Source organism: Meriones unguiculatus, chromosome 1 (genome assembly GCF_030254825.1).
Source record: "Meriones unguiculatus strain TT.TT164.6M chromosome 1, Bangor_MerUng_6.1, whole genome shotgun sequence".
Classification (NCBI taxonomy): domain Eukaryota; kingdom Metazoa; phylum Chordata; class Mammalia; order Rodentia; family Muridae; genus Meriones; species Meriones unguiculatus.
In genome coordinates, this window is record NC_083349.1 from 61,460,064 (window position 1) to 61,486,175 (window position 26,112).

General features: G+C 40.9%; 2 protein-coding genes across 4 annotated transcripts; one reads left to right on the forward strand and one right to left on the reverse strand.

Annotated features, from left to right (window-relative positions):
* The first annotated feature begins 1,910 nt into the window (after positions 1-1,910).
* On the forward strand, positions 1,911-17,360 carry Taf5 (TATA-box binding protein associated factor 5). 3 transcript variants are annotated; one of them, XR_009594153.1, is made up of 12 exons: positions 1,913-2,603; positions 5,090-5,327; positions 8,733-9,048; positions 9,649-9,812; positions 9,911-10,046; positions 11,004-11,124; positions 12,568-12,697; positions 14,380-14,544; positions 15,635-15,812; positions 15,972-16,149; positions 16,307-17,130; positions 17,162-17,360. XR_009594153.1 is itself a non-coding variant. In XM_021650581.2 (11 exons), the coding sequence occupies exons 1-11, from the start codon at positions 2,045-2,047 to the stop codon at positions 16,522-16,524; spliced, it is 2,403 nt and encodes an 800-aa protein (XP_021506256.1). In that variant the 5' UTR covers positions 1,913-2,044; the 3' UTR covers positions 16,525-17,360. The 3 variants fall into 3 exon arrangements, 2 of the variants coding, with proteins under 2 accessions (XP_021506265.1, XP_021506256.1); XM_021650581.2 differs by having other exon boundaries at positions 16,307-17,360; XM_021650590.2 differs by lacking the exon at positions 14,380-14,544 and having other exon boundaries at positions 1,911-2,603; positions 16,307-17,360.
* On the reverse strand, positions 17,345-26,110 carry Atp5mk (ATP synthase membrane subunit k). The gene is made up of 4 exons (XM_021650601.2): positions 25,955-26,110; positions 19,969-20,064; positions 19,789-19,881; positions 17,345-17,450 (listed from the first exon to the last, which is right to left on the reverse strand). The coding sequence occupies exons 2-3, from the start codon at positions 20,053-20,055 to the stop codon at positions 19,792-19,794; spliced, it is 177 nt and encodes a 58-aa protein (XP_021506276.1). The 5' UTR covers positions 20,056-20,064; positions 25,955-26,110; the 3' UTR covers positions 17,345-17,450; positions 19,789-19,791.
* Between the last annotated feature and the right edge of the window lie 2 nt (positions 26,111-26,112).

Here is a 26,112-nt window from a genome sequence, read left to right on the forward strand (position 1 = left end):
TGGATAATTATAAGCTATGGAAAAAATGTTTTTGAGGAACTGTGTCCTGTGCATTTTAGTATGTCTAACAGCATTTCTGAATTCTACATGCTCGATGCCAAAAGCATTTTCAAAAATATCTCCACACACTGTCAAATATCCACAGAGAATAAAATCATTTGGTTGGGTTGTAGAAGACAGGAAAAATAAAAATAAAGAAACAAATCAAAATACTATAAAATTCAATGGTTGAAGACTATAAACTCAATAAGTGGAGCAATATAGACCTACGATAAAAATGTATTACTTCACTGAAAAAAATCAGGTAGAAGGAATAAAAAAAAGCCTGGTACACTCTAAGCAAGTGTAAACAGCAAGCTGACCTCAAAGACAATACTATCCATTGACACATTCATAGGAAGAGATTTTAAAAGAGGGAACAGGAAAAAGGAATATTTGTAGCTGTGCTTACTAAACATTAAGCTCTACAGAAAAAAATGTCAGAATGAAAGAGTGACATCCAGAGAAGGAATGGGTTCCCCGTAAAGACCCAGACTTACAGCAGACTCTCAGAAGGAGGAGGACTCTGAGAGAAGGGGTCAGAAAGGAAGAAGACAGAAACAAGAAAATAAAAGTGGGTCTCCTGGGCACTCAGTGAGTTTCTTTCTTTTGGTGGAACAGGGAAAGTCATTCACCTCAGCGAAAGTAACAACTAGATACTCTGGAATTTCTGAGACCCCATAGAGAGGACAAGGGTGGCCATACTGTGAGTCATACACCCTCTTCTGATCTCTTTCCAATTAAGGGCTGCTACAGTAGCTCAGCGGTAGAGCACATGCCTAGTATTCAAGAGGTGGGGCGAGGTTCAGTTCCCAGTTCCGCCCTAAAGAACAACAGAATGGTGAGAATTAATAATTAGTACACAGCATAAACATTTCAGCCACAAAAACTTCTATATGAAAACTTTGTAGCTTTGTATGTGAGGGCACACACTTGTGATCCCAGCACTTAGAAGGTGAAGGCAGGAGGACCAGAAATTCAAAGTTGTCCTTCATTACACAGCAAGTTCACGGCCAATCTGGGTGCATAACACCCTGTCTTTTTCTTTCTCTCTCTCTGGTTTTTTGAGACAGGGTTTCTCTGTGTTGCCTTGGCTGTTTTGGACTCTCTTTGTAGACAAGGCTGGCCTTGAACTCATAAGAGATCCGTCTGCCTCTGCCTCCTGAGTGCTGGAATTGCAGGTGTGTGCTACCATCACAGGCTAAACAATCTTTTCTTTAAAAAAAAAAAGTTTTTAAAGAGATAAATGGTTTATTTGATAACAAGGAATGAACAGACATTTAAAAACTTTCTCACTCTTTAAATTTATAATTGATTTTGTTGTTGTTTGAGACAAGGTCTCCTTGTGTAGCCCTGGCTGATCTAGGTAGCAGTCATTATGTCCCTGCCTTCGGCTTAAATTTATTTTTAAAAAATAAATCCAATTTAAAGGCTTTTTATTACAATATAGCATATACTGTAAAGTTCACAAAGCTGGATTTTTTACGGGAATTAAAACTTAAATGAAAATTAGCCACGGCTCAGCTCACAGTATTAGAAAAATCTTACCAGAAACTCAGAAGACTCCTAATAATGGCATGTGCTTTTGAATTAAATACCTAGACTTGAATCTTCGTTCTTTCTTCGTGTGTGATTTTAGCACTGTATTTAAACTCTTTGGGTTTTCGTTAAGCCGCCTGTAAAGACTCCAGGGATTAGCACCTTTTAAAATTGTTGAATTAAAAGAACTCGTATACTGTAAAACGTCTATCTTAATGTCTCAATGTAGCCTGCCTGCAATAAACGGTAATTATCAGGCAAATGTAATAGAGACGGTAACCAACTCCCACTTCCTGCCTGCCTTTCACTCGGTTTTGAAAATAGCTCTTGCTCATGCCTTTTCTCCTCGCTAGCTCCGCCTCTTGCCGTAAACGGCCTGCCCCAGCTGTCGTGAAACGCTCCACCCCGCCCTCCATGTGGCGAAAACGCAGTCACGCTTGACGGCGCGAGGTGGCTCAGCCGCAAGATGGCGGCGCTGGCGGAGGAGCAGACGGAGGTGGCGGTCAAGCTAGAGCCTGAGGGACCGCCGACGCTGCTACCTCCGCAGGCTGGCGACGGCGCAGGCGAGGGTAGCGGTGGCACGCCAAACAACGGTCCCAACGGCGGCGGCGGGAATGTGGCGGCGACGGCGACGGCCGGCGGGGACGGCGGGACCCCTAAGCCTGTGGTGGCTGTCTCCGCCGCTGCCCCGGCGGGGGCGGCCCCGGTGCCCGCCGCTCCCGCGGAGGCCGGCGCTCCCCACGACCGACAGACTCTTCTGGCTGTGCTGCAGTTCCTGCGGCAGAGCAACCTCCGCGAGGCCGAAGAGGCACTGCGCCGTGAGGCCCGGCTGCTGGAGGAGACTGTGGCGGGCTCCGGAGCTCAGGGAGAGTTGGACGGGGCCGGCGCGGAGGCGGCGAGCGCGCTTCTCAGCCGGGTCACCGCTTCAGTCCCCGGCGCTGCGGCTCCCGACCCTCCGGGGGCCGGCGCTTCGGTGACCTCAGTGTTCTCAGGTTCAGCCTCAGGTCCTGCGGCTCCAGGAAAGGGTGAGTCGCGGGGTCCCGGGTAAGGCGCGCCGGCACGAAGGGGAGCTAGCCGGGAAGGCAAGGGCTGGCGGGCCTGCACCTCTGCGGGCTTGTTTTGAATTTCCTGGGCCCGCCTCTAGGGCCACATGCCCGCCCCTTTCTCTACTGCGCCGGCTGCGCAGTGAAACCCTCTTCTGAGCTGTCAGTTCCAGCCAGCGGCTGAGCAGAGCTGAGGGAGGTGCGGGAACTGGGGATTGACAGAAGTGGAGGACTTTCGGGGTTCGGTTTTTTTTTTTTTTTTTTTTTTTTACTCTTATTTGGACTTAGGAGCCTTGGATAGATTCGCATGAACACTAATATAGTACTGTTACGTTTCCCTTACTACTTTTGTACTGCAAGTACTTTCTATATCTTGATTTTTCACAGTTCCATAGTTCTCCTCTCTCCTTTTGAGACATTTTGAGCAAAGCCGGAAGACTTGCTTTGGACCATACATCCAGAGTGATGTTAGTATTTCTCAGAATGTGAGCTAAGAACCACAGGTGTTAAGTATTTTGGAGGATGCAAATTCCTGAGCATCACTTCAGGCTTAAACTCTGTAGGGGTGGAGTCTGGAAATCTGCCATAGGCTTCTAAAACCCTGCCTTTGAAAACTCTGACTCCACGGGTAGGTGTGGGGCAGACCTTTTTGTCTCTGTTGCTTTTCCTTGTGTGATGTCAGTTAAAGGCATTTTTTTCCCTTTTCAATTAAGTAAGTTATCGTGAGACTCAGATGTAATGTGCCCAGGACTGTTCCTGATTCAGTCCTGACAACTCGTCGCCACCTTTCTCCCAGACACTGTTGTCACAAAATCCGTACAGAAAAGCACACTCTTCCAGTATCAGGTGAAGGTGCTTGCTGCCATGCCTGACCACGTGAGTTGGGTCCACAAAATTCACATGGTGGAAGGAGAGACCCAGCTACCTGAAACTTGCACCCCAAACTTAAAAACTGTAGTCATACTTAGTGTAAGTTCTCAAATGAGACCATTAAGTATTGAATTGAATTATTCAGTTTGGTTCTAGACAAGTTTGTCTGTCCCTGGGAAAGCATTGCCAGACAGAGAGTTTGAACATTGCAGTCCATAGATAGCAACGTGTCAGGTATATAGGGCCAGCACTTGGGATGCTGAAGCAGGAGAATTACTGTGAGATCAAAGCCAACCTTTGCTAAGTATAGTTATGGGGGAAGGGAGTGATAAGTAAAAATGAGTGGAAAATGTGACTGTGAAGGAGGGTCTTTTCTGTATGCTAAATTTTGTGGGTATATTGTAACACAAATCATATTGTTATATTATTTTCTAATAGCTCTCATTTGTCAAGAAATGACTTAATTTTTAGATCATACCCGAGAAACCAAGAAGGAAAAGAGATCATGAGAATGACTACAAAATTATAAGTTTAATTATAATTTTTGCGGCAAAGAGTGTATAACCATTAAACCCATTAAACACACACACACACACACATACACACACACACACAAAAAAAAAGAGAATAACACTGTAATTGTAGTTTACCAAAATTTCTAACATCCAAACTCTGATTTGATTGAAAAAGCATTATTGTTTTGTATTGCTATATTACAAATCTATACAAACTCAGGCTTTCTACCTTGAAATGATTCATTATAGAAATAGTTTTAAGCATAATGATTGAGCTGTAGTCTTCTATACTCCAGAGCCATAACAGATGTTCCCCTTTTTCCTTGAAATGCTGATATTTTATATGAGGTGATTGGTGTTTGAATATAAAGATATCATAGGATTAGATCTCTTTTATAAGAGTGATATACAGAGTACTTAGATGTGGTGTATGCCATTTTCACTGAGCCTAATAACATAATAGTTAGCTTTGCACATACATTTATTTATTTATTTGGTAGTGTAGGGTGTTGAACCCAGGGCATTGTACATGCTAGATAAGTCTTAGTCACTTAGCACATTCCCAATCCTGCATGTACATTTTGTCTTTAAAATAAGACAGTTCCAGGAAAACTTGACTGTTCTTGTTATTGATTTGAAAATTTAAGATCTAGTCAAACTGAAGGGCTTTTGGCTTGGGTTACTGAAAAACATGACAATGCCCATTAAAGGTTTTGTGATTGAGGGCTAGTAGATGGCGGTAACAGGTAAAGGTGCTTGCCACCAAGCCTGACGAACTGACATGGGTCCCTGAAACCTTCATTAGGGAAGGAGAGAACTGACTAATATAATTTGTCCTCTGATCTCCACATGAATACTGTGGCTTTTCTGCCTTCTATCCTCATACACAGTCACACACATACAGAAAATAACAAATGTAATATGAAATTAAAAAAAAATATATATATATATGATTGTATTGGAGAAGTTGTGAGGAAAGAAACAATCTTGAGAAATAGCTATCCTCTGGGCCTTAGCAAAACCACATCTACTTGGTGCGTTTTATATCATTTTCTTAAAAGTTGTCATTCATTTTTTAAACAGTTGGAAGTGTAGCTGTGGAAGACCAGCCAGATGTCAGTGCTGTCTTGTCGGCCTACAACCAGCAAGGAGACCCTACAATGTATGAAGAGTACTACAGTGGACTGAAACACTTCATTGAATGTTCTCTGGACTGCCATCGAGCAGAATTATCCCAACTCTTTTATCCTCTGTTTGTACACATGTACTTGGAGCTAGTTTATAATCAACATGAAAATGAAGCAAAATCATTCTTTGAGAAGTATGTGAATCTTAACATATTTTATTTATCTATATATGTATGTATACACACACATCTGTAACCACACAATGTAAGACTGTAAATCAAAAGGTACTTTGTGAAGGAGAGGGCCCTGGGGCAGTGTGAACCTAACATGGGAGGATGACCTAGAGGAAGCCAGACTTGAAATGAGGTCTGAAGAAGTTCTAGGAATTAGCCAGATGAAGAGAAGAGCATATCTGGAAGTTCTGGTAGGGGACGGGATCATGGTAGTTACAGGCTCATAGAAGCTGAGGCGGGGAATGGTGTGGAGGTGTGGTATGGGGTTGGGGGTCGTATGACATTCAACTGGGAATGACAGGCAGATTCCTAGACTGTGTTCGGGATCTTTGTCATAGGAATAATAGGGATCTCTATTGGATGTGACTAGATTTGATTGAGAGTCACTGAAAACCCAGTGATGTAAATAAAACTTTATTTTAAGAGCAATGGAAAACAATGTTAGTATTAGACTGGACTGAAAATGACTGACAGCCCAAACAGCAGAGGCTCAAATACAATGAAAGTTTGCTTTTCTCATTAAAGTAGGACGTTTAGGGCTGATAGGTGAATCCTTGAGCATCAGGAAAATGGCCTTCCTCAGTTTACTGTCCTTGTCATGTAGCTGCCACTACGTGGCATAAGATGATCCTCTATTGGAAAGCAGTCTACTCAGCAAGGAGGGCACACATTACTGGAAGACGCACACAGTTCTTTTCTAACATTAGTCAGTGACCATTCGTAGCTACTAACGTAAGAAATATGGTCTTTTCTTAGGCGTCCGTCCCGGCTAAGTTTGATTTGTTTGTTTGTTTGGTTTGGACGGTCTTTCTTTCCTTTCATTTTATTTATTTATTTATATTTATTTGTTTATTTATTTATTTTGAGGCAGGATTTGTCTGTGTAGCTGTTCTGGACTTGTTTTGTAGGCCAGGCTGGCCTCAAACTCACAAGAGATCCACCTGCCTCTGCCTCCTAAGTGCTGGGATTAAAGGCATACAGCACCACCACCCAGTGTCAGGTGCTTTGTTATGGAGGAAGAAAGGAAAAATGAGCATTTGGAGACAGTGAGGCATCTCTGCTATCGATATCATTAGGGGATCATTTCATTAATTTTGTTTTTTGTTGTTCTTTTAATAAGACAGGATCTTACTACATTGCCCTTCCTGACCAGGAATTTACTGTGTAGACCAGGCTGGCCTCAACATTGCTGAGATATGTTGCTGGTTTCAGTGTTAGGATTATAGGCATGGTCCACCCCACCATAGTCTGAGTATTCATCTTAAACAGCCTTTATACAAAGAAGCAAACAGATGGTGGGGGAAGGACTGTTGATTGATTAGGGTTATTAAGTGGTTCTTAATGGAGGTGATAAACCTCCGTCCCTTAAATCATTTACAAATATTTCAGGGCATTTTTGTTTGTCATAACTGATAGGGGAGGAGGAATTAATGATAATATTATTATGGGATGTATAGATAGTCCTACTTAGCAGAGAATTGTCCTGCCAGTTTGTTAGTAGCATCTCTGTCGAGAAACAAGAATCTGCTGGTGAAGGTGAAAAGTAAATTAATTCGACAATTGATAATTGGATATGTAGATGAAATATTGATAATCCAGATTTCTGGTCTGTCCTCTGGATAAGAGTGACTTTCAGACAGAGATCCCTAGAAGAGGACATGGTGTGTCAAGTAGGGGGACTAACCTTTAGTTACAATTCAGATGGGCTTTCGACTAACTTAACAACCCACTAAGAACCAATAACTGTGCCCAGCGTGGTGGCATATACCTTTAATTCTGGCACTTGGGAGGCAGAGGCAGGTGGATTTCTTGAGTTCGGGGCCAGCCTGATCTACAGAGCGAGTTCCAGGACAGCCAGGGCTACACAAGGGAAGCCTGCATCAAAACCAAAAGAACAACAAACACCCAATACCTCCAATACTGGATGGCCAGTAGTCACTCTGTCCTTCTATAATGTAACCCCTGTCCTCCTCATAAAAGCTGAGAGGGGAACTAGAGCCATACATTGGCTTGAGGAGCTCCAACATTTAACAGCCAAGTGTAAGATATAGAAAAGGAAACTAGGGAAATAGGAAGAAATCCTGAAAGGTGCTGAGTTACAGATGTCAAGGATGCAGTGTTGAATTGACTGAAGGGGAGCTCTTCAGTACAAGCAATAGAGCTTGAAGCCAGGACTTGTCAGGTAAAAATGATGGTGATAGGGGAACAGGAGAACTCTTACAAAGCTATTATATTCATTTATTACACTTGGATTCCCAGTTGAAGGCACAGAAAGTGGACTAGCTCATCTCCCCCCAACCCCAGCTGATAAAATTTCTACACTGCAAGCTAAATTCTTTTGCAGTACTGCCATCAGTCTTGCTCTTTCAAGTCTCGCAGGATAGCTATCTTCCCATGTAGGAAGATGGGCTATCATAAGGTTCTCTGTTCCCATTACAGGCAGTCTGCTTGGACCCCATGCCCAAGTGACAACAAAACAAACCAAGACTTGTAAAAATAAAAGTATACTTAAACTGTAAGTTATAACCAAGGCTGAAGGCTTTATTTAATTGCTTTGGTAATAGTGAAAATATGAAAGTGCTCATTGTTCAGTACCAATATTCTTTAGTTTATCAATATTAAAGTACTGATATTTAGTAAGTCTTAACATAGGAAGTAATTAAAATGTATAGGCTTATGAGAGTTTATGTACTGATTATCTGTGAGGCTGATAAGTACACTAAGGCACACTATTTTCTACTATGTTTGAAATGATTTTTAATAAAAAGTTTTAAAGAGTGGGGTTTTGAGAAAGCACAAAATTCAGTAAAACAAGGATATTTTTATTTATTACCAGAGTTGTTTTTATTTATTTATTTTTTGAGACAGGGTTTCTCCATGTAGCTCTGTCTGCACAGCTCTAGCTGTTCCTGGAACTCACTCTGTAGACCAGGCTGGCCTCAAACTCAGACATTTGCCTGCCTATGCCTCCAGAGTGCTGGGATTAAAGGCACGAACCACCATAGGTCAAAGATGGTTTTCAAAAGAAATACATACTAGTGGTGGGTCGTATGTTCCACTCAAATGTTTCATTCACTCTACTTTATTTCAGAACTTTCTCTTGAAATATTTATGATACATTTCATTAGAGAAATTAACCATTTTAGGGGTGATTTTAGAAACTGCATTATAATCATTTTGAACTGTATTACTGTTGATCCTGCAGCCTAGGTCAGGGCTATTTATATAGTTACATTATCATATTTTATAAATAAATACTTATATATTAATTACAGGTTAGTCTGGGATGGTTTATAAATGTATGAGGAAGAAGCAGATTACCTTAATGACACATTGAACAATGACTTTTTAAAATCACTGAAACAGGTTCCATGGAGATCAGGAATGTTATTACCAGGACGACCTACGAGTATTATCTAGTCTTACCAAAAAGGAACACATGAAAGGGAATGAAACCATGCTGGACTTTCGAACAAGTAAATTTGTTCTTCGCATTTCCCGTGACTCGTACCAACTCTTGAAGCGGCACCTTCAGGAGAAGCAGAACAATCAGATATGGAACATAGTGCAGGAGCACCTCTACATTGACATCTTCGATGGGATGCCTCGAAGTAAGCAGCAGATAGATGCGATGGTGGGAAGCTTGGCAGGAGAGGCTAAGCGAGAAGCAAACAAATCAAAGGTACGGGAGCAAACCTGCGACAATGTAATGAGACGGAAATTGTAGGATTTCCATTATATTATCCATACGCTCTTCTACAGCTGCCTTGGGAATAATCTTACGCCGCACGTAAAATGTGTTGTTTAAGGATTACTGGTGTATTTGAGGATTTGGGAATGGTTGCATGTAATAGAGCCCTAACTACAGAGGCTGAGACAAGCAAGGGTTTTTGTTTTTCTTCTGGGACTGGCATAATAGTTCCAAAGTGCTCTCTGTACTCCTTGGCTTCTAGTTCCTGGCCCACAGTCTTTAGAATGTGGTCAATGTGTGTGTGTGCACACTCACAAATGGCTGCTATAGTATTGCAGCTGAATCCAGGGAGGAATAGGAGGCACAACAAAAGGTTTGCCAAGACAAAAGCCAGGACAACAGGTGGGTTTGTTTGTTTGCTTTTTTATTTTTAATTAAAACAATATGCAATGTACTTCTGTGTATATTTGTTGGCTACAATTCCATTATGTGGTCATTTATAGCTGTTAGAGAGCCTGAAAAGAGAAATTATTTAACCAAACACATTGAACAAAAGTTAATTTTAAAAATGTTCATACTTTTGACTTGTAGGTATTTTTTGGTTTATTAAAAGAACCAGAAATTGAGGTTCCTTTGGATGATGAGGATGAAGAAGGAGAAAATGAAGAAGGAAAACCTAAAAAGAAGAAGCCTAAAAAGGATAGTGTGGGATCTAAAAGCAAAAAACAAGATCCCAATGCCCCACCTCAAAACAGGTGGGGAAGAAACTTAAAATAGTGGTGAAAGCTGTGTTACAGAAGGTTGAAGTTTATTAATATTCAAAGAGTGATTCTTAGTCTGTTTTCTCTTATAGAATCCCTCTTCCTGAGTTGAAAGATTCAGACAAACTGGACAAAATAATGAATATGAAAGAAACTACCAAACGAGTGCGCCTTGGGCCAGACTGTTTACCCTCTATATGCTTTTATACATTCCTTAATGCTTACCAGGTTAGTAAAATAATTAGGCGTTTCTTCCAGAAGAGTCAGATAAAAAAAAAAATGGTGATTTACTACTGGGGAAAAGAAACTAAGATGGAATTTTATTATTTAAATTCTTGGCATTATTTAATGTAAAAACAAAGGAAAGCCAGTATGGTGGTGGTGTATGCCTTTAGTTCCAGCAATTTGGGCGGAGGCAGAGGGGCTCTCTGAGAGTTTGAGGGTAGCAAGTGTACATAGCAAGTTCCAGGACAGCCAGAGGTACAAAATAGTGAGACTGCCTCAAAAAACCAAGCCAAAGAAAGCAAGAGAGAGAGAGAAATGACACTGGTCAGGATAGGTAGACATCTGATTGTAAAAGCCTTTTAGCATCTTGCAAGAGTGAGAGTCTTGCTTATACTTGACCCTTGATTGATTGCAGCTCTGTTCTTCTAACCTTTGAGGGTGCTCATCTGGTTCATGTCTTGAACTTGGTTTAAGTATTAATAATGTAAAGTTGGCATTTTAGTTAATTCTACATGTCTATGTTGACTTCTTATACTAGACCAGTGAAGATGTATTTAGTAACATACAAAAATGATTAATCTTTACTTTTATTATGCATTCTAAATAGAGAGGGGAAAAAAAGCAAGTTGATCACATGTTCTTCATGTATGTGTCTTATTTGAGAATGGAAGTCAGATAATCTTATTTTGGCTCTACTTTTTTGGGGGGGACTTCAAACATGAGAACTGCATGTACATTACTCCTGCTGCTCCTTCTCAGCTCCTCCTGTGTCCCCACATTATGATCTTAATTGTTATTACATATATATGTGTGTATGTAAGTGAATAGTTATATATACAGGTTTGTATTTGACTTCACTCATATGTACATGTGTTCATAGTTGTCAAATGATCTTCCATATGGGAAAAATACCCATTATTAATTCTATTTTATTTATTTATTTATTTATTTTACTCTCAGGGCCTCACTGCAGTGGATGTCACTGATGATTCTAGTCTGATTGCTGGAGGTTTTGCAGATTCAACTGTCAGAGTGTGGTCTGTGACACCTAAAAAGCTTCGTAGTGTCAAACAAGCATCAGGTAACTGAGAGGACCTTTTGCTATAAACTTGAAATTAGTCTATACCACTTTAATTTTATAGAATGTAGACAGGAAATTGTGATCCTTGCCTAACTGCTTTCACTTGAATTCAAGGGTAACATTCTCAGCTGTAACTGGTGGTATAGGCCCATGATTACAAACATTTTAGGAGGAAGAGGAGAGAGGAGAATTGAGAATTCAAGGACTGGGCAGGTGAGGTGGCTTAGCAGGATAAGGCCCTTGCTGCCAACCCTGACAACCTGAGTTCTATTTCTGGAAGCCACATGTGGGAGAGAACTGCCTCCCAAAAGTTGTCTTCTGACCTCCCTACATGTGCTAGGCATGTATGCATCCACATATACACATACATTAAATATTTTTTAAAAGGAGAGTGAGTTCAAGGTCTGCCTGGATTACAGAGCGAATCAAGGCCAGCCTGTAAGCTTAGACAAAGTGTCTCAAAACAAAAAAATACCAAAGCAAAATAATATTTTCAATAGTGAAAGTGCCTTTGGGATGGCAGTGATTTTTCCATTGGCTCTCAGTTCTCTCATGTGCAAAATGAAGGATTAGGGCAGACAACTCTTTAAAGTTAAAACCTTAATATCTGGTGATCATTTGCCTGTACATTTTAAGGGAACTTTAGTGAGGGCTGGCAGGGTAACTCAGCAGCTAAAGGCAAATACTACCAGACCTGATAACCTGAGTTCAATGTCCACAACCCACATGATTGAAGAGAACTGGCTCTACAAGTTATTCTCTGACATCTACATGTGTATGCTGGCATGCATGCTCAAATTCACATTCATACAAGGGCTGAGGCAGAAGGATCACTGTAAGTTCAAAGTAGCCTAAGCTATATAGTGAAGACCCTGTCTCAAAAATCAAACCAAGGGGCTGGATGGATGATGATGACTCAGTTGAAAGCACTGCATGTTGTTGCAGAGGACCTGGGTTAGATTCCCACCACCATAGTAGCTCATAACCAGTCATCACTCTAGTTCCAGTCATCACCCAACCCATACATGTGGTACATTCACGTCCATGCAGGTAAAACATTGATACACATAAAATTAATCAAAACAAAAACAAAGGCAAAACAAATAACCCAAACCTCTAATAAGGTCAGGATTTTAAAAGCTTTCTGTTAGTTATTTTTCCTAAAACATACATTAAAATTGTTTTTGAATTTTTACAGCTTCATTTTTACGAAACAGCATGTTAGGCAGACTAAAGAATCAGAACTGGTTTTCATAGTGAATAACTGTGTGGTGTAGCAGATTAACTGAAGACTCGTTTTCTTATGGACAAGGGGATGTATCACTGACTTCAGCTTTAGCATAGTGTTGGTACATAGGGAAAAATGTTGAAATCTTAGTTCTGAACTATGATGAATTGCCATACAATGAATGCACCTAAAATAATATTTCTGGACCTTTTTAGATCTTAGTCTTATAGACAAAGAATCAGATGATGTCTTAGAAAGAATCATGGATGAGAAAACTGCAAGTGAGTTGAAGATTTTGTATGGTCACAGTGGGCCTGTCTATGGAGCCAGCTTCAGTCCGGATAGGTAAAATACAAACAAAATTAAATACTGATAAACAGTATTGAGATTTAAAAGTAAACTGCTGTAAATAAAATGCAAATGTCTAGACACTTTTTAGGAAAACATCATGGTTGCCCGTAGTTAAGTATCTTTTGGCATCTTACCATTTGCTAATTTATTTTGGGGTACTGGAATATAAAATAGCAACTAAGTATACACTGCATTTACAGAATCAAGGTACACATTCAAGGCTCACTGGTTTCAAGGTTTAGCTGTATCTTTGAATAACCCTCTGATGGAGATTGAACTGCTTGGGTTCTTGATTGTTCTTGGATTGGTACTTCATAAATTTTAAGAGAAATTATACTAATGGCATTAATAGCTATCAACTGAAGCATTAGCTTTCTGTAATGGAAATAATGAATAAAGCTGGGTGTTGTGGTAAGTGCCTTCAATCCTTAGACAGTAATACTAATATTCTGGACACTAGGGTGTTTTGAATTGTGGTTCAAGGTCAGCTGGGCATCATGGCCAGACCATATTTTGAAATAATAGCACCATATGTATTGAGGTGTTTCTTGAGTTTCATTTCTTTTTGCAAAAATGGCTGGGAGAGGGTATTTTCACCCATACTATCATCTGTATTCTGCTTAGATAGTAGTTTTCATTGAGTTTTTAAGATCTTGAGAATTAAAAAAAAGTTTTTAATAGGATTTAGCCAAATGGTACATTTTGCTTGGAGAGAACGTCTGATTTCAGTGAAAACTGTTGGCTTTTGTATTTATCCCTGAAAAGGTAGAACATTTGCATTCTGCATGTGAGGAGTGTCCTGACTGAATGTAGGGCCTCAAGCACATGCTAGATACCCACTCTACTACTGAGCTATACCCCACTTCTTTTTCCTTTTTTAAATATAACCCATGTGGATGGGAAATAACATATCCCAAACTGGTACACCTCATTTCTAGACTGTCTTGATAGTCATTACTATAATTAATATTAGTTTGTTGTTGTTTTGAAACAGGGTCTCCCACTGTAGCCCAGACTAGCCTTGAATTTGCAGCAAGCCTCCTGCCTCAATCTCCCAGATCTGAGATTACACGAGCCCCTCCATAGTCTCCATCATTATTATATATATATATGTATATATATTTATATATATATATATATATACATACAGTAGGTGTTCAGGATATAGTATGACAATATTTCATTTTAACATTAGTTTAATACTTTTAGCTCTTGGTATCTACTGTGAATTCTAAGAATAAATAAAGAGGTGGGGATGAGCTATCTGAGTGGGTAAACTGCTTGTCATGCAAGTCTGGAGACTAGAGTTTGGCTCCCCATAACCCACACAAATGCTGGACTGGCATGGCAGCCCTCGTGTCATCCCAGTACTGTGGAGCTGGGATCTCAGACAAAGCTGACAAGCCCTAGGAGATTGATCAAAGAAGACACCTGAATGTGCCCATATATACTGCATACCACACATACAGATGAGGGGGCTAAGGATGTATAGCTCAGTGGTAGAATGCCTGCCTGCCATGTGTAAGGCCCTGCGTTCAGTCCTCAGCACTCTGTGCACTCCTGTGCATGTGTGTGCATACACAAAGACAGAAGTGTGTGTCATTTGCTCAAGTGCGAAAATGAGAATGAGAGGTAACCGGTTGTTCTGGGAGTCAAACATCACCTTTTTTCCTCAGGAACTATCTGCTCTCCTCTTCAGAGGATGGAACTGTTAGACTCTGGAGCCTTCAGACGTTTACTTGCTTGGTGGGATATAAAGGACACAACTATCCAGTGTGGGACACACAGTTTTCTCCGTATGGGTATTATTTTGTGTCAGGAGGCCATGACCGAGTAGCTCGGTAAGAACACTGATCTAATAGGGTTATTCACTCAGTATAACTGTTTCTTATGGGAATACCAAGTCTAGCAAATCTCATTTTCATACTATTCACAGGATTAACTTTTTGAGAAGATAAGTAGTCATAGCTGTAGTTTGAAAAATGAATGTGAGAGTATTACTCTGCCTCCCATGTCTACACCAGTAGCCCTGCTTTAATATAACACATTCCCCACACCTCAGACATGTCTTGTTTTTCCATTACCGCTGGTACCTTTATGTCTCCTGTTAAAGTCCCCACTGACGTAATTCTTGCTGGAAACTATGTCGTTGTCCAAACTACAGGAAGATGGTTTTCTGTGCATTAGGAGTGGGAAGGAAGGTGGGTATACAAAGAATTAAGAATTTACATGCAGGCTAGAGAGATGGCTCAATCGTTAAAAGAGTGCTGGCTGCTCTTCCAGAGGACCCAGGTTCATTTCCTGGCACCTGCATAGCAACTCACAACTGTTGGTAACTCCAGTTCTTGGGTATCTGACACCCTTACATAGACATGTATATAGGCAAAGCATCAATGCCCATAAAATAAAGTTGTATGCCTTTAATCTCAATATTTGGGAGGCAGAGGCAGGTAGATCTCTGTAAATTTGAGGCCAGCCTGGTCTACAAAACTAGTTCCAGGATAGTTAGGGCTACACACAGAAAAATCCTGTATTGAAAAAACTAAAGAGAATTTACATGTCTATAATCCCAGCATTCTGGAACAGGGCAGGATGGTACATGTCTTCAAGGCCAGCCTAATCTACATAGTGAATTCCAGGACAGCTAAGGCTGCATAATGAGACCCTGCTCAAATAAAATAAAACAAACCCAAACCTAACAGCACTCTGGGATGTGGAGACAGGACAATAAATTCAAAGACAGTTTGGGCTACGTGAGACATTATCTCAAAACAGAAAATGTTAGTTCCAATCTATTATCTTTCCTTCAGGTAGGTGACAAGGAGGAACCGTTTGGAATTGAATTTCACCTGGATATACCTATATTTTGGGTTAAATTTTGCTACTTCAATTAATTACTATTATTTCTTAATTTCCATGAACTTATAAAAGGCTTTGGGCTACAGATCACTATCAGCCTTTAAGGATATTTGCTGGCCATCTAGCTGATGTGAATTGCACTAGATTTCATCCAAATTCGAACTATGTTGCTACGGGCTCTGCAGACAGAACTGTGCGGCTCTGGGATGTCCTCAATGGTAACTGTGTAAGGATCTTCACTGGACACAAGGTATTTTACACTTTTTTATTTTATTCCAGCACACAGATGCTTTTAAAGTCAAAATATATAACCAGTAGCATAAACACTTTAAAGATAATATTTATGATACTAAATTACAATTCTTTGTTGGCGGTATCAGAGATACTAAACCCGACTGATCTTTTCTAGGGACCAATTCATTCCTTGACATTTTCTCCCAATGGGAGATTCCTGGCTACGGGAGCAACAGATGGCAGAGTACTTCTTTGGGATATTGGACATGGCTTGATGGTTGGAGAATTAAAAGGCCACACTGATACAGTGTGTTCACTTAGGTTTAGTAGAGATGGTGAAATTCTGGCTTCAGGTAAATTATTTTAATGGCTTTGGGGTAAAGGTTTACTTTTCATAAAAAATAAAAAACAAAAAATAGAAAACCCACAGTAAACACAAAGTATACAAAGGAAAATACCACGCTGGTTGTGACAGATACACACTAACAGTTTTCTTTGGCTTTCTTTTAGGTTCAATGGATAATACAGTCCGGTTATGGGATGCCATCAAAGCATTTGAAGATTTAGAGACTGATGACTTTACTACAGCCACTGGGCATATAAATCTACCTGAAAATTCCCAGGAGTTATTATTGGGTACATATATGACCAAATCAACACCAGTTGTACATCTACATTTTACTCGAAGAAACTTGGTTCTAGCTGCAGGAGCTTACAGTCCGCAATAAACCAACGGTATTAGAGACCTTTTGGAAGCTACTGTTTGGAAAAGGGAGACTAAAAGCAAATACCTCAGTGATTAGTATTTAAGCTACAAAGAATGTTTTTGTCTACATGGATCTGGAAGTATGCTGCTTGGAAAATCTGAACAGGACAGTTCCACGTTTCTATAGCAACCACATTTAACTAATTTCCGTTAGTTGAATAAGAGGTATTATGTTCATGGAGGGACATTTATGGTGCTTTGGATTGTGTGGAAACTATGCATTTTTCTGTTCAAATGCTATTTTAATTTATTATGTTTAGAAAGGAAATCAATTTGATTCAAACAATTCATTCTGCTTCAAGATTCAAATAAGAAATATACTACCATTTTGAGTAGCTGAAGACTTCTATGAGCATGTGTGTGTCTGCTGTAAAATGAAGTTACTGTACGGCACTCAGGCACTTGTGTTAACCATCCCACTAACATGCTTTCCTTTTTCCGTGACTAGCGGGATGTATGTAACTGGGTAGGGACTACAGTTCCTAAGACCTGGATGTACCAACCATCCACCAACATCTCAATTCCTACCTTGTAAGTTTTCAGTGCAATCAGATGCTCTACGAACCAGGTGACGAGATTTAGATCCTACTCTACTCCAGCTAACATGGCTACATCTGACCTAGCACACTTGAAGTCAGTCAGACATTTCAGTTGCTTACCTCCAGTACTGAGCCTTGCTTTGGAGAACTAAAAGATATAGACCAAGTTACTGCCAGTTTTTGCCTTTGTTGCATTTTGTACAGTTTTATATTTTTGATATCTTGTAAATAAAGACAACCAGCTTTTCCAGGTTCATAATTTATTGTACAAATTGAGTATTACATGATGAGTTGACATCAGCTTCTTCAGGCATGGGACTTAACAGATGAGATCAGACATTTCAAAATCCTATAAACAAAGCAAAAACAGTCTGACACAAATGTGTTCCACTCTGACAGTCAGTAATTACCAAAAATCCCCAAAATAAAATGTAAATTCACTAGATTCTCAAGAGTCAGGGCATGCACACAGCACACACACATCCTTCAGGTTGATACAATGTTCCAGCTTTAACAACTTAAGTAATTGTTGAAACTGCCAACAAATCAGTATAGTCTTAAAAACAAAATCTGGGGAAAAAAAGTGTTGTATACAAAGTAAAAAATCTGTTAGGTTTATGTGTGAGTGTGTGCCTACCACTTATGTGCTTGGTACCTATGGACATCAGAAGAGGGTATCAGTTCCCCTAGAACTAGAGTTATGGATGATTGTGAATCAACATGTGCTGGAGATTGAATCCTGGTCTAGCAACAGGTGCTCTCAACCTCCCAACTATCTTTCTAGTTGCAAAGTAACATTTTAAAATAGCATAAATAGATAACATACATGCCAGCTACTTAGTTTTCAAGATCCAATTTTTATGGGGCTATTACCACCCTTCCAAAGTTTAGAGTAACTATGTAGAAATTTGGGTAAAGTAGTGTGTACCAGGAGCAAGGCATGCACTGGACCTCACAGTCTCCAAAGTTAAATGCATTTAAGATAGGAAAAGCTTTAAAAGCAGAACAAAAATAAGTGAAAAAGGCATCAGAGCTCTCTAGCCTTCTGCATTTCTGCACACTTGCTGCTAACACCATATTTACTGACTTCTGTATAAATAAAAGGGCATGAGGGGGACCATAAGAAAATACAAAAGGGTTTATTCAGGGAGAGAATCCAGTATTCTATGAAAATGTAAAGCTAGCAATTTCCTAACAAAGATTTACAACTTTATATACTAAAGGTTGGTTACGGTTGGGGTTGTAACTCTGAGGCAGATAGTCCAGCATCTGCTAAGGCCCTGAGTTCAAGTTCGGCTTGTAATTCCTTTTTTTTTTTTTTAACGTACATTAGTGTGAAGTATCAGATCCCTTGGAATTGGTGTTACAGACAGTTGTGAGCTGCCACATGGGTGCTGGGAATTGAACCCAGGTCCCTTGGAAGAGTAGACAATGCTCTTAACCACTTAGCCATCTCTTCAGCCCCCTATTTTCCTTTTAAAAGCTTTTTTTATTTTTAATTATGTGTGTTATGTGTGAGAGTCCAGAAAAGGGTGTTAAGATTACCTGGTACTGGAGTTAGACAGTTGTGAGCCTCTTGGCATGGGTGCTGGGATCTGAACTTGGGTCCTCTGTTCTTACAGGACTTGATCTTAACCACTGAGCAATCTCTAGTTAATCCCCACTCCAACCCTAGGCATGGTAGCACATGTCTGTAATCCCAAAACCCAGCAGGTTGAGAAAGAGGAACTGCCACACTCTTTTGAGGCCAGTTTGGGCTATAAACAAATAAGACCCAACCCAAACTAAATTACATAAGCTTCTAGTTGGGCTGGGGAGAAATGAAGAACTGAGTTTGATCCCAAGAATTTATGTTAAACTAACAAAAAAACAAACAAACAAACAAACAAACAAAAAAACAGACGCAGTGGCACATTTGTACTTCCAGCACTCTTCTGTAGAGATGGGAGGCAGAGACAGGACAACTGGCTTGCAAATGTGCATGCCAGCTAGGCTGGGAATGCACAATGGAATAGAAAGCAGAAATGAAGACCCTGCCTCAACAAGGTGGAAAGAGAAGCACCTCCTTAAAGTTGTCCACATACTTCCACATCAGCGTCCTGACTCGGGAGTGTACAAGGACATATGCTCCCAAAAATGGTGTTAAGAAAAATACAAATGATAATAAAACAAAAGGACTTCAACAAAACTCGAGACAATTTTTCTTTAACACGCCAATTTAGCAAAAAATAGTCTACACTGGCTGAAGTAAAAGACACACCCCTCTTACAAAGCTAGGTGTCCCATAATCATTTGGGAAAGCTCTCAAGCCTGAAATTAACACAGACAGCTCAAAACCACTGCTGTAATACCTTTTTTTGGGGTTTTCTTTTCACAGTGATCCTTCTGCTTCACCCTCCCCCGTGTTGCGGGGCTTACAGGTATAAGACACCACACCCAGTTCCTTGTTCTTGCTCTCTGAATTGTTCTGAAACCAAGTCCAGCTATGTAGTATAAGCTGTTCTTGAATCTGTGATCCTCCTGCCTCTGCCCCCTCACTGCTGGGCTTACCTGTGAACATTATACCCAGTGCTTTCAGGCAAGTAATTTCAGAGTGCCAACAGTTTATAAGGAGAGGAAAAAAAAAAAAAAAAAAAAAAAACTTAACAAATAACTAAGTTAAAAAAATTTTAATGGTAATTCCTTACCATCTATGTTGCTTTCACAGCTGGAGTTTTTTTAGGCCTTAACTTGAAGTATAAGACCAACAAAGCAATGCCTCCATATGTGGCCAGCACACACTGAGAAAAAAAGAAAGACGTAAATGAAAGCTGTCATATCTCTATTATTCTAAGATATAACTGCTTAAAAATATAATTAATACTTACATTCATTCTACCTGTGAGAGTGTAAGAGTTGAAATACTTTTTAATACCAGTGAACTGGAATTGGGCATCATTTTCTGGACCAGCCATGACTTCAAGCTAAAAAACACAACAACAAACACGATAAATTGATTTGAATGCAATCTTTATTTATTTATTTATTTATTTAGGCAGGGTTTCTCTGTGTAGCCTGGGCTGTCCTGGACTCAGTTTGTAGACCAGGCTGGTGTTGAACTCACAGAAATCTGCCTGCCTCTACATCCCAGAGTGCTGGGATTACAGGTGTGCACTACAGCACCTGGCTATTTTTTGGTTTTTCAAGACAGGTTTCTCTATCTCGAACAGAGTCCTGGCTGTCCTGGATGTGCTTTATAGACCAGGCTGGCCTTGAACTCACAGAGATCAGCCTGCCTCTGCCTCCACCTGGCTTTGGGTACAATTTATAAGAAAAATAGTTCAGTTTCAAAACCTGTCATCTTTTTTCTTTTAAAAAATATTTATTTATATAGTATTCTGTCTGCATGTATGCCTATACACAAGAGGGCATGTAATTTCATTATAGATGGTTATGAGCCACCATGTGGTTGCTAGGAATTGAACTCAGGACCTCTAGAAGAGCAGCCATTGCTCTTAACCTCTGAGCCATCTCTCCAGCCCCCAAAACCTGTTATCTGTGGTTCAGTTGCCATTGCACTAGCAGAGCCAGTAGGAAAAGCCTAGCTAATAAGGACTGTTAGTAGGCCCTTCACCTAAAAACTCCATAATGGTCAAGCACTCAACATAGGAAGACAAAGAGTTGTTAACTCGGTCGCTGACTCAGGACAGCTTAATGTTTTCATTTGTGGCTCTATCCATATTGTAAACAATCACTTAAACTTTTTTTTGAAATTAATTTTTAAATTTATTTTTTATTTTTTATGTTAATTACAGTTTATTTACTTTGTATCCCAGCTGTAGCCCGCTCCTTCATTCCCTCCCAATCCCACCCTCCCTCATCTCCTCCCTGCCCCTCTCTAAGTCTGCTGAAAGGTGAGGTCCTCCTCCCTTTCCATCTGACCCTAGCTTATCAGGTCTCTTCAAGACTGGCTATAATGTCCTCCTCTGTGGCCTAGCAAGGCTGCTCCTCCCTCAGGTGTGTGTGTGGGGTGGGGGGGTCAAAGAGCCAGCCACTGAGTTCATGTCAGAGAGAGCCCCTGTTCCCCTTACTGGGGAAATCCACTTGGATACCGAGCTGCCATAGGCTATCTCTGAGCAGGAGTTCTAAATTATATCCATATATAGTCCTTGGTTGGCGATTCAGTCTCAGAAAAGACACCTGTGCCCAGATATATTTAGTCCTTGTGGAGCTCCTGTCCTCTCCAGGTCTTACTAACTCCCCCTTCTTTCATATGATTCCCTGCACTCTGCCCAAGGTTTGGTTATGAGTCTCACCATCAGCTTTGATACTCTGCTGGGTAGAGTCTTTCAGAGGCCCACAAATGGGATGGATATTGGAAGTAGGAGAAAACAAGAAACACTTAAGACCAGTTGAAAAGCCTGGCTTGCCAGCATATGCCTGCCTGTAATCCCAGCACTTGGGGAGGCAGAGGCAGGCAGAGCTCTGTGAGTTTGAGGCCAGCCTGGTCTACAAAGCAAGTCCAGGACAGCCAGGGCTACACAGAGAAACCCTGTCTCTAAACCCTCCCCCTCAAACACACACAAAGTAACACATATTCTCACAGGTTTTCTTCCTATTAATCACTTAAGGGCTTCCAAGGAAGACAGATCATTTACTAATGATATTGATACCAGGCAGCAGTGGTCTCCGAAGCTGGAACCTACTACCCAAACAGAGGAACTGAGTGTAAACAATGGAGCCAAAAACTCCTGGAAGGAAACTGGCAATTACTTTACTTGTCTTTGGAAAGGGAAACAAAACGAGAGCCAACATTAGAAAGAAATGACATCAGACCCATGTGGCACAAGCCTTTAATCCCTGCCTTAGGAGGCTGAGGCAGGCTGAATTCTGTGAGTTTCAGGCCAGCCTGCTCTTCATGGGAAGTTCTAGGCCAGCTAGGTAAAAGAGGAGACCCAGTATCGCAACAAAACAAAACCTAACAACAAACCAATATTTAATTATCACACCAACACAGATAAGCTACAAGTAACTGGACTTAACATTGTATGGTTTAAGCTGGAACAATAACATATATTTAGACTGTCTATTAAGTTATATCATGAATATACCCTTCTAGATAGCTGATTGATTTCTTCAAGAATTCAACTTTACTGAAATTATCACAAGGCAGAACTATATGGTTCGTGAATAATCACTGAACACTCTTCACAGAAATCCATGGGACTAATAAAAAACAAATGCTATTGAAGAAAACTATGTGATCTGTATACCACCATGAAAGAAGGCCCCAAGTAATGTTAAATGTTAAAAATCAACTCTGCTTCTGGGTGTTAAGGGCTTATCAACGGTTCTCAAAGTCTGGTTCCTAGAACAGCAGCATGAGGCCAATGGAAATTTGTTAAAAATGCAGATACTCAGGTCCCTACCACAGACACTGAAATAGAAACCAGTAATCTGTCTTATAAGGCCTCTAAGTAATTTTAACTCTCTCTCTCTCTCTCTCTCTCTCTCTCTCTCTCACACACACACACACACACACACACACAGAGATCCACCTGTCTCTGCCTCTGAATGCTGGGATCAAAGGTGTGGACCACCACTGCCTGGCTCGCCCTATCTACTTATCTACCTACCTACCTAGGATCTATTTTGTTTCTTCCAAGACAGGGTTTCTCTGTGTTGCCTTGGCTGTTCTGGACTCACTCTGTAGACCAGCCTGGTCTCGACCTCCCAGAGTTCCACCTATTTCTTTTACGTAAGAAATTGCATTAAAAAAAAAAAAAAAGTGAACACACACTGGTGAGATGTGGGGAAAGAGGATCCTTACATACTGCTGATAGGAATGTGAACTTGTGTAGCCACTATGAAAGTCAGTATGGCGGATTCTCAAACAACTAAAAACAGAACCAGCTATTCCACTCAGGGGATATACTTGAAAGACTAAGCCAGCATACCACAAAGATACTTGCATATCAATGTTTACTGATAAGACTATTCACAATAGGTAAAAAACTGACACAGCTTAGATGCCTATCAACAGATGAGCAGACAAAGAATATGTGGTACATGTATACAGTGGAATTTAATTCAGCCATAAAGAAAAATGAAATTATGATACAAGCAGGAGAATGGATACAACAGCAGCCCATTGCGTTAAATGAAACAAACCGGACACAGAATACCCATTCTTTTCTCTTGGTACACAAACCAGAGATTTAAATATATATCTATAGATGTATGTGTATGCCTATGTTAAGTCACAAAAGTAGAACTAATTCTGACTATTTGGCTGGAAGCAGGGAACACTAAGGAGTGGGGTAAGGTTGATGGTGGGGACAGTGAGAGAGAAGGATGAAAAATAACAGTAAAATTACATTGTTTGCTAAATTAAAAGAACCAGCAGATACAAATTCAGGAAGTCACAGCAGAATTCAAAACTATTCAAAGTTTTGTGTGTCTGACTGCCTGTCTACCACAACCAAGCCACAGACTCAATAGCAACTTGGACTAGCTGGTGGAGGTCCAGGCAAGACTGGTGAACTGGCTGGTTCTAGATGAAATGGAAGTAGGAGAAAACAGTGAGGGTTCTGTTGCTATGGAAACTAGCATCCCTGTTTACCATTCAAAGTCTTCAGAAGCATTCATGCTCAAAGATTTCACAACAAAATTTGAGATCTTTATTTTGAACACTTTCAGAATGGTTACTGGAACAATGAAGGAAATCTAAACTTCACACACCTTGGTCACTCTAGCCAAAGCAGGAAAATCACCACTAAAAACCAACAACAAAACCTGCATAGGATGTCAAGTTTCCCTTTACTTAACCTACCAAAGCACATTCACTTCATGATGTATTTTTCATGAAGAAGGTTCTCTTGAGAAACCTTTTAGAAAACTAAGTCTTAACTTTGTCTATCCATTAACCTTCCAACTCATTAACTGATAATCTATTTATTACCTTTAGGAGGAAGTGGTGCATAATTGGTCAATATTAAGGTGCTTTTAAGTTTCATGCTACAGGATACTGGAGTAAGGATGATATAGTCCAAAGACAACTAATTCTGACTGAAGTAAAAGAATGGTATGGAAACTGGGGTCTTGAAGGACACACCAGAAGCTTAGATAGAAGAATAGCGATGTTGCTGATGAGATAAACAATAGTATTATTATTATTATTTTCGAGAAAGGGTTTCTCTGTGTAGCCGTGGCTGTCCTGGAACTCACTCTGTAGACCCAGCTGGCCTTGAACTTAGAGATCTTCCTACCTTGCTGGGAACAAAGGTGTGGGGCCAACCACCTTTGGTTAACAATGGTCATATTAAGACTTAAAACACATAGATCTGTACCTTCCAATAAACTGTATTGTTTGGGGCAACGAAGAGAAGCCTTTGTTAACAATGCCACCCCCTACACACATCCAATTTTGTTTATTTTTGAGACAGAGTTTCTCTGAGTAGCCTTGGTTGTTCTGAATTCCCTCTGCGGCCAGGCTAACCTTGAACTCAGTGATCCGACTGCCTCTGCCTCCCTGAGCGCTAGGATTAAAAGCATGTGCCACCAAGTCTGGCCAACAATGCCCATTATGGGATTTTTATTTCATTTTTTTCAAAGACAAGTGTCTCAACATGTAGCCTCAGATGGCCTTGAACTCAGAGACCTGCCTGCCAGTGTTGGGTCTAAAAGCATTAGCCATTCACACCCGGCAATTGGAATAAACTAAAAATTGCTCTCCTTGATGTCATATGCAAGTTTTGAGCCATACAATAGTGGAAAAAAATCATGTAAGACTAATACTTGTGAACCTGTGGTTTAATATTTTTAAAAATGTAATATTGTTAAACAGCAGCCTGTTAGAAAGCTTAAACTGACAAGTTTTGCTTCTGTTTCTAAATAATCCAACAAGTACTATTAAATAGAACCAGTCTCTCCACGATTATGTTCGTGAAATGGGCATTTTATTAAAGCCTTGACGTGATGTTGCCCTTGCTTCCTATCTGGTTCTTGGGTACAGCTAGTTTCCTGTCTTACAGTCATCATCTGTAGTGGTGAGATCACCAGGTCTACGTAAAAGGAGAGACCGCTCAAAGGCACCCAGGGACCGCAAGCAACAGCTTCTTGTGGAAGCCCTTCCATTGACTGAATACAGCAATGGTTCTCAACCTTCCTAATGCTGCGACCCTTTAACACAATTTCCCCTGTTGTGGTGGATCCCAACCCCCACTATAAAATTATTTCCGTTGTTCCTTCACAACTGTAATTTTGCTATGGCTACGAATTGTAATGTAAATACTTTCGGAGACAGAGGTTTGTAAAAGGGGTCGCGATCCATAGGTTGCAGAACCGCTGGAATATAAACTAAAATCTAATCCGTTTGTCGCGCCCAGGCCTGGAGAGTAGCAAGGGCCACTCCACGTCTACTCTGGCTTTGACAAAGGCTACCGCGCAGTTAAAGGAGACCTAGTTTCCTGATCACAGCTCAAGAGAAAACAAATTGCTACGGCCACACAGGCCAGACACATAGATTCAGCCAAAGGTGGGCTCAAACGTCAGAATTCTCTCCCAACACTGTATCGCTGGATGACCTTGGGGAGCTCCTCTCTCGACGGGTCTCACCCTCAGCCCACACTGGAAAATGGAACAAACGGCTCTTCGCGAACCGTGCGAGGCTGGGGGAGCTTGCGCTGAGGCTTCCTAGACGCGCCTGGGGCCCCGACCCTCATTTTCCACCAGGGCCTTTCCCATTTCCCACCGTCCCCTCCCCGCAGAAAGTAAACCTCGCGCTGTTCCGGGGCAGGAAAAACGGCCAGATTCCCGTCGGCCCTACAAAGCCAAGTCACCGGTTAGCGCAGCCGAGGGGGCTTCCTCACCCACCTTAGCCTAAAGCACAGACTCCGAAGCCGATGTCCTTCAACAAACCTAACGACCAGCGAGACCGGACCGGAAGACAGCCCCCTCCCGCACACGACCGCCTGGCCCCTGCGACTCGGCCCTCTGCGTGGATTGGCTACAACGCAAAATCCCGCCCCCCT

Bases quoted from the DNA above. Each gene is read 5' to 3' on its own strand.
- Taf5 (XM_021650581.2), top strand. From the start codon at position 2,045: ATGGCGGCGCTGGCGGAGGAGCAGACGGAGGTGGCGGTCAAGCTAGAG. The intron at 9,049-9,648 runs GTACGGGAGCAA...TTTGACTTGTAG, and splicing joins GAGAAGCAAACAAATCAAAG to GTATTTTTTGGTTTATTAAA. The intron at 15,813-15,971 runs GTATTTTACACT...GATCTTTTCTAG, and splicing joins GGATCTTCACTGGACACAAG to GGACCAATTCATTCCTTGAC.
- Atp5mk (XM_021650601.2), bottom strand. From the start codon at position 20,055: ATGGCTGGTCCAGAAAATGATGCCCAATTCCAGTTCACTGGTATTAAA. The intron at 19,882-19,968 runs GTAAGTATTAAT...TTTTTTTCTCAG, and splicing joins CTCTCACAGGTAGAATGAAT to TGTGTGCTGGCCACATATGG.